The sequence below is a fragment of the Gracilinanus agilis genome, chromosome 6 (genome assembly GCF_016433145.1).
Source record: "Gracilinanus agilis isolate LMUSP501 chromosome 6, AgileGrace, whole genome shotgun sequence".
Taxonomy (NCBI): domain Eukaryota; kingdom Metazoa; phylum Chordata; class Mammalia; order Didelphimorphia; family Didelphidae; genus Gracilinanus; species Gracilinanus agilis.
The window spans coordinates 146,999,610-147,012,628 of NC_058135.1; the positions used below are offsets into that span (position 1 = coordinate 146,999,610).

A 13,019-nucleotide genomic window follows, 5' to 3' on the forward strand; every position below is an offset into this window, starting at 1 on the left:
ATGTAAATGAAAATTCTCCAATTTTTAAAGATTGTGAATAGGCAGTTTTCAAAGGAAGAAATTCAGATTTATAAATAGCTTATGAAAAAATGGGCTAAGTCACTGATAGAGAAATCCAAATTAAATAACTCTGAGGTTCCATTTCACACCATAAGATTAGCTAAATTGACAAAAAATGGAAAATGGCACATGCTAGACATTGTAGAAAAATAGGTACATTGATGCCCTGTTGGTCAAGTTGTAAATTGGACCAGCCATTCTGGAAATCCACCTAGAATCATGTTCAAAAAGCTTCCAAACTATGTAACTCCCGGAGTACCGCTATTGGTCTATACACCACAGAGAACAAGGAAAGAGGAAAAGGACCTTTATATTGCAAAAATATTTGTAGCAATTCTTTTTGTAGTGTCAAAGATTTGGAAACTGAGTGAGGGAGCATCAATTGAGGAATGGCTAGGAATGACTAAAGAAATTATGGCATATGTAGATGATGGAAATTATATTGTGTAATAAGTAATTAAGTACACAGTTTCAGAAAAACATAAGACTTAAATGATGTAGAATGAAGTGAGGACAATTAGAATAAAAATTTACACAATAATAGCAATATTGCAAAGACATACAACTTTGAAAAACTTAGAAACTCTAATCAACACTGTGGCCAACTACAATTCTAGAAGACTCAAGATAAAATATCTTACCCACCCTCTGTCAGAGAGATGATAAACTCAAAGTACAGATTACTAAATTTTTTTTGAGATGGCCAGTTTGTTTTGCTCAACTATACATGTTACTATCAGAAGTTTCATTTTTCTTGTTGCTAAATTAAGGAGTGTAGTGGGAGAGAATGTTAAAAATTAATTAAATTTAAATAATTTAATAATTCATGAAATAATTAAATTTAAAATCAACTTTTATTCATTAAACTTTAAAATTAATTTTTAATTAAGTATCTAAAATTAGTTTTAAAAGCTAATCAGTAATCTAGGTGAGAAGTGTTAAGGATGTGAACAAGGGTGGTAACCATATAAAGAAAAAGATATAGACCTAAGAGATGTTTGTTGTGGTGGTAGAACAACTTTACAACTAGTTGGATGTATGGGAAAAGTGAAGTGAGCAGTCCAGAGATGACACCAAAATTATAGGCCTAGGCAATTATAGATAGTGGTGTCCCTAATACTAACAGGGAAGTTGCAAAGATGAGAAAAGGATTTTGAAGGAAAATCATTTTCCAGATGGGGAAACTGAAACCATTTTTGTTTGTTTTTCCCTCTAAGTTAAATATTCCTAGTGCTTTTAACTATTCTTCATATAGCATGAACCCAAGATCTTTCATTAGCCTGATTACCCTCCTTCCAACATTCTCTAGAACTGAACATAATGCTTCAGACATTGGCCAACCATAGCAGAATACAGTGGGATTAGCACTTCACTGGTTCTGGAGCCTCTCTTAAAGTAGTCTTTTTTTTTTCTCCAATGTTATATCAATGATGAGTTATGAACATAGATCTTTGAACTCCAGAGTCAGGTCTTTTTTAATTGTATTACATTACCTTCTTTATTCTTTGATTATGAAAGGGAAAAGAGATATAGGATAAGAAAGACCTATGTGTATTTGGAGGCAGCAGAGAAAAAACCAGTAAATTGAGAGGGATTAAAGATTTGGTGGGGGGGTGGAGGAAGAAAGGGAGGAGAATGACTATGAAAACAATCTCCACTTTTCCCAAGAAATTTTCTTCTCCTTCTGTGTTATGATTTCCCTTTTCTCAATTGTTATTTTGATTTTCCTTTCTTATTTTAATTAAATTTTATAACTGTACATATATAGGGTTTGGGCTTGGTGAAGAGACTGACTCAGACCTATTCCTTTATTTTTAGAATTTTATATTAGGATTCCAGTTAACAAAAGGAGTTTTCCTTAGTCAAAGCAGGGGGAAATATTCTGCAAGGACACTGAGCTGATTAAGCAGTGAGGAATTTCCAGCATTGGAGATGAACTAAAGCTTCCTATACTCATTGACTAGGCTGTGATGCCAGTGACTGAAGCCTTCAGCCCCAAGAACCAATTAAGTCTCAAGGATGATTTCAAGGCATCATTATCACCCTACATAGAGGTACTACTGTCACCTTAAAATGTTTTAAAATTCTTCTCTACCTCAGGTCAGGAGAATGGAGATGTAAAGTAAGGGAGAAGAGAGAATTTACCACAAGCCGCCTTTATTTTCTGAATAAGTATGAAGTAACATCCTTTGCTGAGCATTTGAGTCACAGATGGTCAGGGAGACTCAAGAAAATTGTGTATAACTACTCTATAGAATATAACAGAGAAACAGAGAAGATTAAAAGAATTACTTTGCTATAATAAAGGGCTAGCTGAGATGAAATTTTTTTAAATTTTCTCTTGAAGGAGATATCAGTGAATTGTAAACTCATAATGAATGAAAAGTGTGCAATGGCAGTCCCCAAAACTAATGCCACCTCAGATGACTTTAAGAGAGTGTCCAGAACCAGCAAGGTGCTGATCTCATTGTATTCTGCCATGGTCGACCAATGCAATGAAGCATTGCATTCAGTTCTGGAAAGTGTTGGAAGGAAGGCAAAAAAGGTGATGGAAGATTTTGGGCTCATGCTATATGAGAATTAGTCAAAAGAACTAGGAATATTTAACTTTGAGGGGGAAAAAAGAGACAAAAATGGTAAAGGAGAGGAGGAGACAAGATTACTGACTTCATGTATTTGAGGAAAACTTGGTTGTGCCAAAGATTAGACAATTTAAAATCTAAATGGACTCAGTCAGCAAAGTTGCATGATTTCTCTAGCCCTGTTCTGTAGTATATAAGTAGGAATAAAGCAGATGTATGGTGCAAGTGATCTAGAGACGACTTTTAACATACCATGATCAGCAATAGGACAAGAAAGCAACAGTGAAATGTTGAAGTGATAGACTATAGTATTGGAATTGGAAGGGAGAAAAGTGATCTTCAAGAAGTCATTTATGTATTGGACAATGTGAATTCAGAGAGGTGAATGTAGGAAGTTTAAATTTGTGAGTTATCTTCATTATGGTAATTGAAATTGTGGAAGTAAGTAAGATTCTTGTTAATGTTATTCTATAATTTTTTCTGCTATATATTTGCTAAATTTGAGAACTATAAAGATAGACTTTTATAAAGATTTTGTAGAGTGTCATCTTTCTGTTTTTGAAAAGGTTTCACATAGTGTGGGAATTATATACTTTAAAAATACCTATCTAATCTAACAATCTATCTAAAACCAGCTTTTAATTTTCTAATATATCAAAATAGAATATTATGAATAGTTGATATTTTATAAATATCTATCCATTTCTTTTATAGTTTCAATTAATATCTTGTTACATAATTATGTAAAATGACCATTTATATGTTTCTTTATTCTTTCTGCATTTGGGAAGAATTTTCCTTTTTCAGTTATTTTGATTTTTTTCTTAAATTTGCTAATAATTTCTAAACTTTATTTTTTAAAGAATTCTTTTTGTTTTTATCATTTTATTTGTATTATTTTTATATTTAATTCATTTCATAATTTATTTAACTACAAAATAACCTAAATGATTATTTTTTCTCTTTTTAATGTCATGGTTAATTAAGTATTCAAGGATACAAATTTGCCTCTCCTATGTTAGATGCTTCTGTAAATTTTTATGTGTTATATTTCATTTATTATCATCTTTGATACAACCTCATTATTTTCATAATTTGCCTTTTAGTTCATGTACCTTTTCATCAAATAATGTTAGTCTCCATGACATCCTATATCTTTTGAACACATTTCCTTTGTCATTATTTGTAGCCTTTTGATCTACAAATACTTTGATACGTTGATGGATCTTTAGTCTTTATTAAATTTTGTTTTGTATATCTTGCTAAGACGATTTCCACTAAAATTTACTCTTAAATCATCTGTAGCATTTAAATTTCAGTCAACTAAAAAGAAAACTTACTATCTAGAGTGATGTTTTCTGGTACTTCTAAATAACTGAGATTTTACTAGAAAAATCTAATGATCACTTTTATATATATATATTTTATTCCCAGTTCCTTGAATCCAGCCTTTCTCTAATGCTTTATTATGCCAGAGAGTTGATTTTAGACTCTCAAAGATTATTCTAGTGGATCTCAAGCTTTTTCAGTTCTTGCTAGTTCTAAAAACTAACCTAATAATACTTAGACTTATAATGAAGTTGGCCTCAGGTTATTTTTCAGCCAGAAAAGGCCATCTCCTAATCTGTAAAGTTGTACTTAGTATGGATATAGGGGGAATATGTATATTATAAAATTATAGATCCATGAAATATTGAAGACTACTTTTCAAGTTACCTTCCAATAATTGCAGCATATGAATACAAAGCAATAAGACTAGATTTTCAACTGCTATTTGGAATTTTAAAAAATGTATAGTTCTACCCTCTTTCTCTATATAAATTTGTTTTTGAGAGTCAAAAGAGTTTCATTTTTGTTCAGCGTGGGAGCTAATTAGGAACTATGTAGTCTCTGAGAGCTATACTTTTTAATATAAAAATTTTAATAGGTTATTTAATTTCTTAGTCCCTTAGTTTCTTCATCTATAAAATGGAGATATACTGCCTCGCTTATCATCATCAATAGTTATTAGGAAAGTGATTTTGAACTATTGTTACATTACCATGAGTTACTGCTATTATTACTCTTTAAGTTTTTGTAATTTATATTTTTTAAATCTCCAAATATTCTTTAAGTTGGTATGATGAAATTCTACATAAATATGTATTTCCAAATAAAAACAGTATAGTTGATATGATGAAAACTGCCTTCAAAATCCAAAACTTAAAATCTATTATATTGTTCCTAAAACAGTAGAAACAACAAGCTCAAAATACTAGAATTATGTTTTTTGTCACTTAGCTGCCATTGTTGCTTTTTAAGACCTTAGGATTAGGAAGATTAAATGATTTGTCTGTTATTACAGAAGTAATAAATAACAAAGCTGGGATTAAATCTAATTTCTGCGAATCTAGTATAGCACTCTTTTCATTGTATGGTGCTACATGAGTACAGGCTAGGGGAGGCATGAATAATCATAAGTTTATATGAACAAGGTTGGATATTTTAGTGTCTATGACTTATGGTCAGTAGCACAATATAGCAACCACCAACCCCACCATCCTGTTCCCAGCCTAAAGCAATTCTACTTTACTATAAGGCAGTGTCCAGGACAAAAGTAGCTTTTATACATTGTCCTTGTCATACCACATTTGGAGGATTACTTTCATTTGTGGGTGTCACATTTTAGGAATGACAGTGGTTATATTTTCAGAGAAGGAAATACAGGTTGGTGAGATGACTATTAAAAATAATTTTTACTGATTGTTAAATCCCATTGCAAAAGGAATTATCAACTTTTTATATTATTTGTATTTATCTTTTTAGAAACCCAAGTTTTCATATAATAGTTGTAAAAATTGTATTTGGAATGGTGGGAAAAACTTCGTACCAGACTTGGATCTGGAGCTAAATGATATGAATTAATCATTCCTCTGGTAGAGAATAGCTGTGAGTCCTTGAACAGGTCATCTAAGTGCCCTGGACACTTATAAAATAAGATGTTGAATTAGGTGATCTCTAATCTCCTTTTCAACCCTAAATCCTGTAATCCTCTGACATTTGTTTATGTCTCACTTGTGTTACTTTCTTAACTGTGTGATCTTTGACAAATTTTAACCTTTGCCCCTAGGTTTCCTCAATGGTAAAATGGGATGATATATTCTACTTAACCCATTCTGGCGATGTGAGGAAAGTGTTTTAGAAATGTTTTAGAAACATATAAATATGAATTATTTTTATTTCTTAACCTTCTATAATACTACTTAGTTTTTAAAAATTTATTAGGATTTTTAGCTTTCATTTGTAATTTCAAATAGTAATATGCATAATATACTTATAGAAATGTGATGGTTGAAATCTGAAGTAATTGAGGAAACAAAGAATTGAGCTTCCAATCATGTTGATTTGTTAAGTCATACATTCCAGTTGCATGACAGATTGAGGCCAGGTCTCCTCAGCTTGGCAATGGACTACAATTCTGGAGGAGACAGATTTGTATGCATTGAAAGGAAACAATTAACAGAATATAAACCAAGATACAAGATTAGGTAATCAGGTTTCTAATTGTAGGAAAGATTAGGGATTTTAGTTGAGAGAGGGAGAGCAAACAGGTGCAATTCCCTGAAATCAGAAAAAAAAAAGGGTGTCCCACTCTCCACAAATGTCTTTATTTAGCCAAAGGAACAAGGAAACAGTGATTGATTGACCAGCTCTTGTTGTTCAATCTTTTTAGTTATATTTGACTTCATAACCCCCTTTGGGATTTTCTTGGTAAAGACCCTAGAGTGCTTTGTCATTTCCTTCTCCAACTCATTTTACTGAGGTGGAAACTGAGGCAGACAGAGTTCAATGGCTTTTGCAGGATCATAAATTATTATTTGAGGCCAAATTTGAACTCAAGAAGATCAGTCTTCCAGATTATAGGAATGGCACTCTATCCATGGTGCCACCTAGCTGCCCGAATTGACCAGTACAGGGTCAGTTTTCAGATGAGACACACGGGTTGCTTAAGATGTAATTTTGTGAGAGAACTACTTGTTTCAGTTTTCAGATTGGACTGGGTTTCTAATGTAAGTTTGTATAAGAGTCTCGAAGCAACAGAAAGAGGTGTTCCAGCTTCCCTGTCATGCATAGGTGGTTCAAACAGTACAATAAAATTTTTTCAGATTTTGCATAATTGAATGAAATTTTCACACATCAATTGGACTAGATCTATAATTGAATAGAAAGAAAACTGAACTAGATCTAGAATTGAATCACAAGATACAAGTCAGTGTAGTTTACTCAATTCCTTTAGAAACAAAAATAAATAAAAGTTTTTTTGCCATAAATTAAATGTATATGTATTAGTATGATAATGCCTGGCACATACTATGTATTTAATAAATGCTTACTTATTGGCTTTACATTCATTGGCCATTCATGGCAAGCTCTAGAGAAAATACCTACATATTTTATACTTTAAAGTAACTTATATCTTTAAAAACATCTATTAATATGGTGTCTCTTCAGTGATTATTCATTTTTCATTTGGTGAATGAAGATTAAAATGAATGTCTCTAGCTAAATTTCAAGGTGCCATGAGTCATTTTTGGAGTTCCTTTCCTGTTGTAAACAGTATATAAATTAAATTCTTTTAAAAAGACTATTAGAATGCTATAATATCTTTTAACATGTTTCAAGTTATTGCAACCAATATCTCTTAAGATCCAAGACAACTTTTAATTGCCAAATAAAGCTAAGCTTTGTTTTAACTTAATTACTTAAAAAAACTGAGTGCCACATACATTTAAAGTCTGCAGTCAGTAAGATTAAGCACATTTAAAAAAGAGAGAGAAAGAAAAGTAATTCATCACATTCTTATTGCCAAAAGACCAGATATTTCCAGTTTAAAGTTTTGTTCTACCTCATAGCTTCCTAAACCTCTTTTCTCTCCTTTACCTAATATATTAGGTTATTTAATTATGGTACATAAATAATATTAGGTAACTAGGTGGTGCAGCGAATAGAGTGTCAGACCTGGAATCTGGAAGACTCATCTTCCTGAAATCAAAATTGGCTACAGACACTACCTGTGTGACCCTGAGCAAGGCACTTAATCCTGTTTGCCTCAGGTTCCTTATCTGTAAAATGATCTGAAGGCGGAAATGGCAAATCACTCCAGTGTCTTTGCCAGGAAAATGCCAAATGGAGTCACGAAAAGTCAGATATGACTGCAACTACTCAACAACAGCAACAACAAATAACATGTCGCAGAGCACGTCTCATAGTCATCTGACCCATTCCTTTAGCTATTTGAGGTTCATCCCAGCAATTCTCAATTTTTTTTGAGAGTTGTTGCAGCAGTGTTTACTAACATGACTTTTCATTAGCAAAATTCATAGGTCAAAAAATTCACAGGTCAGCAATTTCAAAACATTTTAAGTTATTCTCTTTATTATTTTCATAATATTTTCTAAATTAATTATCACACTTTTCTTTTTAAGACAAGCCAAATCAGACCTCAGAGTTGCTACAGCAAAAGTGGGAGAAATGACCAAATTAGTTGAAGACCTTCAAGGACAGATGCAAAAGAAGGTATTCAGATAATTCTTTATTTCTTAACCCTTTCCTTCCATCTTAGAATCAATACTGTGTATTGGCTCGAAGGCAGAAGATTGGTAAGGGCTAGGCAATGGGAGTTAAGTGGCTTGCCCAGAGCCAGCTAAGAAGTATCTAAATCTAGTATTGAATCCTGGACCTCCCATCTCTAGGCTTGGCTCTCAGTCCACTGAGCCACCTAACTCCCTCCAAATATTTCTAACATAGTTAAGAATTTATATGCACTTCATCAATATTATTCTTGTTTATAAAATAATTTTCATTTGAAATTAGTTCTATAAGGATTGAGAGAAGTTAGAAGTGGTATCAGTTATTTTTTTAAATCAAAGTATTAGAGAAGACTATGAGGCTTTCTCAAAAATTTGGAGAGACTTAAGGAATTAGATTTAGGTTCCATCTAAACCAAATCAATGATATACAATAATTTCCCTGTGACATATTACTTCCTAAAGCACATTATTCTGAGTTAATTTCTTCCCTACCTATTGAAAAGTTTACATTAATAGAATGCATATGATAGTGCATTTTAATATTTCCTTTATATTTCTTTATTTCTGCTTTATTATATAAATTCTGTATTGCAAAATGAAATATCAGCTTTCCAATCTTAATTGGCACTGTTTTGTCTTTTCCCAGATCCTGCTACATTTATCGTGTTTCTTAGTTGTTTATTTTAAGCAAATTTCAAATAGTTTTAAGTTGAATTATTTTGTCAAACTGGAAAAAATGCTCATTTGTTTATGGGAGAATCAATATAGAGAGGGGGAGATGTTGAAACTAACTGTCAGGCAAGCCTAGCTCCTTAAAAGGTATCATAACTTCTCTTCTTTGTGTACAATGTGCATAATAGAATCAGTATTGCAAATATGTAGCAAATAACTATGTAAAATGTACACATTTATTCAATGCAAAATAAAATGTTAACAATAGATTTTTATTTAGTTTACAATCTTTTAAAAATGCCACAGAAGTTTTATTTTAAAATAATTTCATTACCCTCTTAGGTCCTAGCCAATGTATTTAAATCTCATCTTGTTTTTTTGTTTGCTATTTGGAAAATACTAATGTAATTTAAAATTAGCATGACTTTTATTAGTCAATTCTTTGTGGTTTTGCCAATATCCAAGCATTAAAATTCAGGGTAGCTGATTGTATTTCTTTGGTTTGATTTATATGAGTTCCTGAAGATATGATCTAAGTCTGTTAACAGTGGATAATTTAATTATTGTTATTAATGGTTTTTTAAATGTGATATATTTGTTAGCAAATTATGACTTAAACATACCAACATGATTATAATCCTTTAATCAATCATATTGGTAGCCAAGTGAACTTAAAGCATTGAATCTATGTTACATGGTGAAGTATTGACTTTTCAGAGGCTTTTGAAATAAATATTCAAATTTCTTTGGTTTAAAGGTAGAAGAAATGGAATCTGCCCAAGGAAGAGAGGAAGCATCAGACAGGCGATTACACCAGTTGCAAACTAGTATTAAACAGCTAGAAACAAGGTAAACTTATAAAAACTATGTGATTTTTCAGAGTATCTTCCCACCCAATTTTTGTTTCAACTTTAATATGCATTATTTTTTAAATTGATGTATTTTACATTTCCATATCATTATATATGAATATTCCTTCTTTCCTCCCACCCCAAGCAACTATATCTTGTAAAAGAGGCAGGGAAAGCAGGTCAACAACACTCAACTATGTCAACTAAATTTTAAGATATATTTGATATTCCTTACCCATTGCACCCACCTCTCCAAAGGGAAGACAATATATTTTCTCATCTATGCTTCACTACACAAATTTTCCTTCTTTTCCCTTCCCTCTCCCTTTCAAAAAAAAAATTGGAAATATAAGACTATATCCTGCATTAGTGTTCTAGATCTCAGTTGAGTTCTCTCGAGACCAGGAAAAATTTCCCTGGCACTGATAAAGATAATTTGAGCTAACTTTTAGTATCTTTAATTTTGTTGAATATTTTATGAGCTATTCTTTAAAAGTCTTTATACGCCCATCATTTATATTACTTGTCATTTCAGTATCTCCATTGTGACTCTCTTGAATCAGTTAAAATTTAGTCTTCACATTTCTTTCAGGACTAAACTTCTACATAAAAATTGCATTTCATATGATAAAATGAAAAATTCATGTAAGATAATGTATAATTACAAGTTCAAGTTTATTTAGCCACAGTTTAGCCTTCACTCTATTGCCTGGGAATCCTTTTATTTATATCTGATTTGTGTTGTGTCTCAGTATTCACAGCAGCTATTCCAAACAGCTTCTTTGTCTTAAGGCCCCAGAGGACCCAAAGGACCTCATGTCCTACTTTACTGAGACATCAAAACCATCTGTTGTGTTTTCTTTTAATCTCACTTACTCTGTGCCTCAAAACTTTGGAGTTTTTGCCATTTTTCTTTTTTAGTGCTCAACTGACCACTGAATGACGAGGTAACTTTATTTGAGCCCTTAATTGAAAACTCTTACCATCTTTGTAGCTTTCTACATTAGTCATTTCTTTTCTTTTTTTCAATTTTTTTTCCTGTAGTTTTGTTCCTGCTCTGATGCCTATAATTATTCTTCAGCAGGAAGGAAAATATTAGATGATCACAGAAGGGGATAATAGACAATTGAGTAAATATAGAAAAGTGAATTTTAACTAGGTCTTCCTTCTTCTTAGCCTAGTTAGTAGCCATCAGTTCATTTTATTTACCCTAAGGGGAAAAAAAGACAAGTTTTGCCTATGCTTTTTGCTATTGATAAAAAGAGAGGGCAAGACAACATGGTAGAAGTTTTATGAGACAAACATGGAGGGGGGGGTTGTATGTTACTAAAAGCAGGTGTGATCATTTTAATTTGCATGTTTGGAGATCCAAACTGATTTTCATCTCTTTTGCAACTGTATTTATGAAACTTCTTAATGTATAAGACTTTTTTTCACTGATGATTTTCTTTTTTTAGACAGAAATCAGTTCTATTAGGGAACTTTGATATTTTCAATGCCATCTTATGTCATATTAAGAGATATTCATGAGTCACTTGTGCAAAACTTATAGATAAAAATCTTTGTGATATACATTCTTTACTAAAATAATACAACTAAAGATGGTTTATTTACATTATCTAGCATTTATGCAACACTTTAACTTTTTACAGATATTGTCTCATTTTGACCTCACAATAGAAGGCACTATTATTATCTAAATTTTATAGATGAGGGAACTAAGGTAAAGAGAGATTAATAATAGTTAACAATAATATCTACATTTACATAGAGCTTACTATATGCCAAGAATTGTGCTAAGTAATTTAAAATTATTATTCTGATTTGAGCCTCACAATTACCCTGGAAGGTATTCATTATTATTTTACGAAGAGGAAATTGATCCAAATAGAAGTTGTGATCTGCCCAGGGTCTCAAAACTAATTAATGTCTGAGTCTGGATTCAAACTTAAGTCTTGTGAATATCAAATCCAGAGCACTATCCACTGTGCCTCAAGTGATCTGTGTACCTCTATTTAACGAGGTTTTACGTTTTAATCAGATCTATTGCCAATTTGTTTTCCTTTTCCTTAGAGGGCTGCTCAAGTTCTTTGTGCTTCTGGTTTCTGTTCTATAAAATGTTAATTAAAATAATTTTTCTCTATACATGTTGAGAACTTATTGATTTGCAACATATTGAGTTGAAAGAATTTTGTAGATTGGAGAATGTTGATCTTATTCTAATTTTCTTTCATTCTAAAGATTAGTACCAGCATTTAGTTTTTTTATCTGCCTTCTAAAATCCTTTGAATTAGCCTGAAGAAAAGCCTCCACCTTATTTTCATTTATATTTCTGTCTGAGAATGAATTTTATATGCCAGATAATCAAATCAGAATAAGAAAATTTCTTTGCTTTTTATTCTAATATCACTAATTCTCAAAATACTTGTTGCTTGTCCCTAGAATACATAATTTAAGCCATCATTTCATGGTTTAAAGCAGGGGTCAGCAATGTATGGCTCTCGAACCATATCTGGCTCCACCTCCTGACTGGCCAGTCCAGGCAGAGCCCCAGGATGTGCTCCAGGGGCCCCTTCAGCCCCTGCCCCATATTGTAGGGCCTTCCGCCTCCATCCTCCTCCTTCCGCAGGTGTTTATGGCTCTCATGGCCAAAGAGGTTGCCGACTGTTGGTTTAAAGCCTTATTTCTTAAATTTCAAAGTCACAATATAGGCTGAATTCTCTTAAGAGGACCTATAATGCATATACTGACAGTAAAGACAAAGTGATTAAAGAAAGGCCAGTTGTCAGCACTTTTTCAGGAAAAATGTTTAAGTGAACACTGAGATGATATTAAAATTAATGATCAAGAAATATTTCTCATTATATGTAATATATCAGTGGAGATAGAGTTAACTATATATTTATACATATACACATTTATCATTTTATGCTACCCAATTTGTTTAACTAGTAGTTTTAGTTGTAGTTGTAGTTTTTTAGTTGTAGTTATTATGACTAAACATTGTTGGCATAAATTCCTTGATTTTGACCTTGAAAAAAATTACATCTTTGAAAAATCACCTTTTGGAGAGGTCCTGTGTTCAAATCTTACTTCAGATACTTCCTAGTTCTATAACCCTGGGCAAGTTACTTAATCCTAATTGCCTAGCCTTTACCAACCTTCTACCCTGGAACCAATACTTAGTATTGATTCTAAGATAGAAAGGAAAGGAAGGGAAGGGAAGGGAAGGGAAGGGAAGGGAAGGTGATGGAAGGGGAGGGGAGGAGAGAAAAGAAAAAAAG

General features: G+C 32.1%; 1 protein-coding gene across 2 annotated transcripts in view; it reads left to right on the forward strand.

Annotated features, from left to right (window-relative positions):
- Window positions 1-13,019, forward strand: part of SCLT1 (sodium channel and clathrin linker 1) — a 213,158-nt gene that overhangs the window by 77,782 nt on the left and 122,357 nt on the right. For both annotated transcript variants that reach the window (XM_044681171.1, XM_044681172.1), the window contains exons 10-11: window positions 8,108-8,198; window positions 9,642-9,733. In XM_044681171.1, coding sequence (XP_044537106.1) covers window positions 8,108-8,198; window positions 9,642-9,733 — 183 coding nt within the window. The remainder of the gene's footprint in view (window positions 1-8,107; window positions 8,199-9,641; window positions 9,734-13,019) is intronic.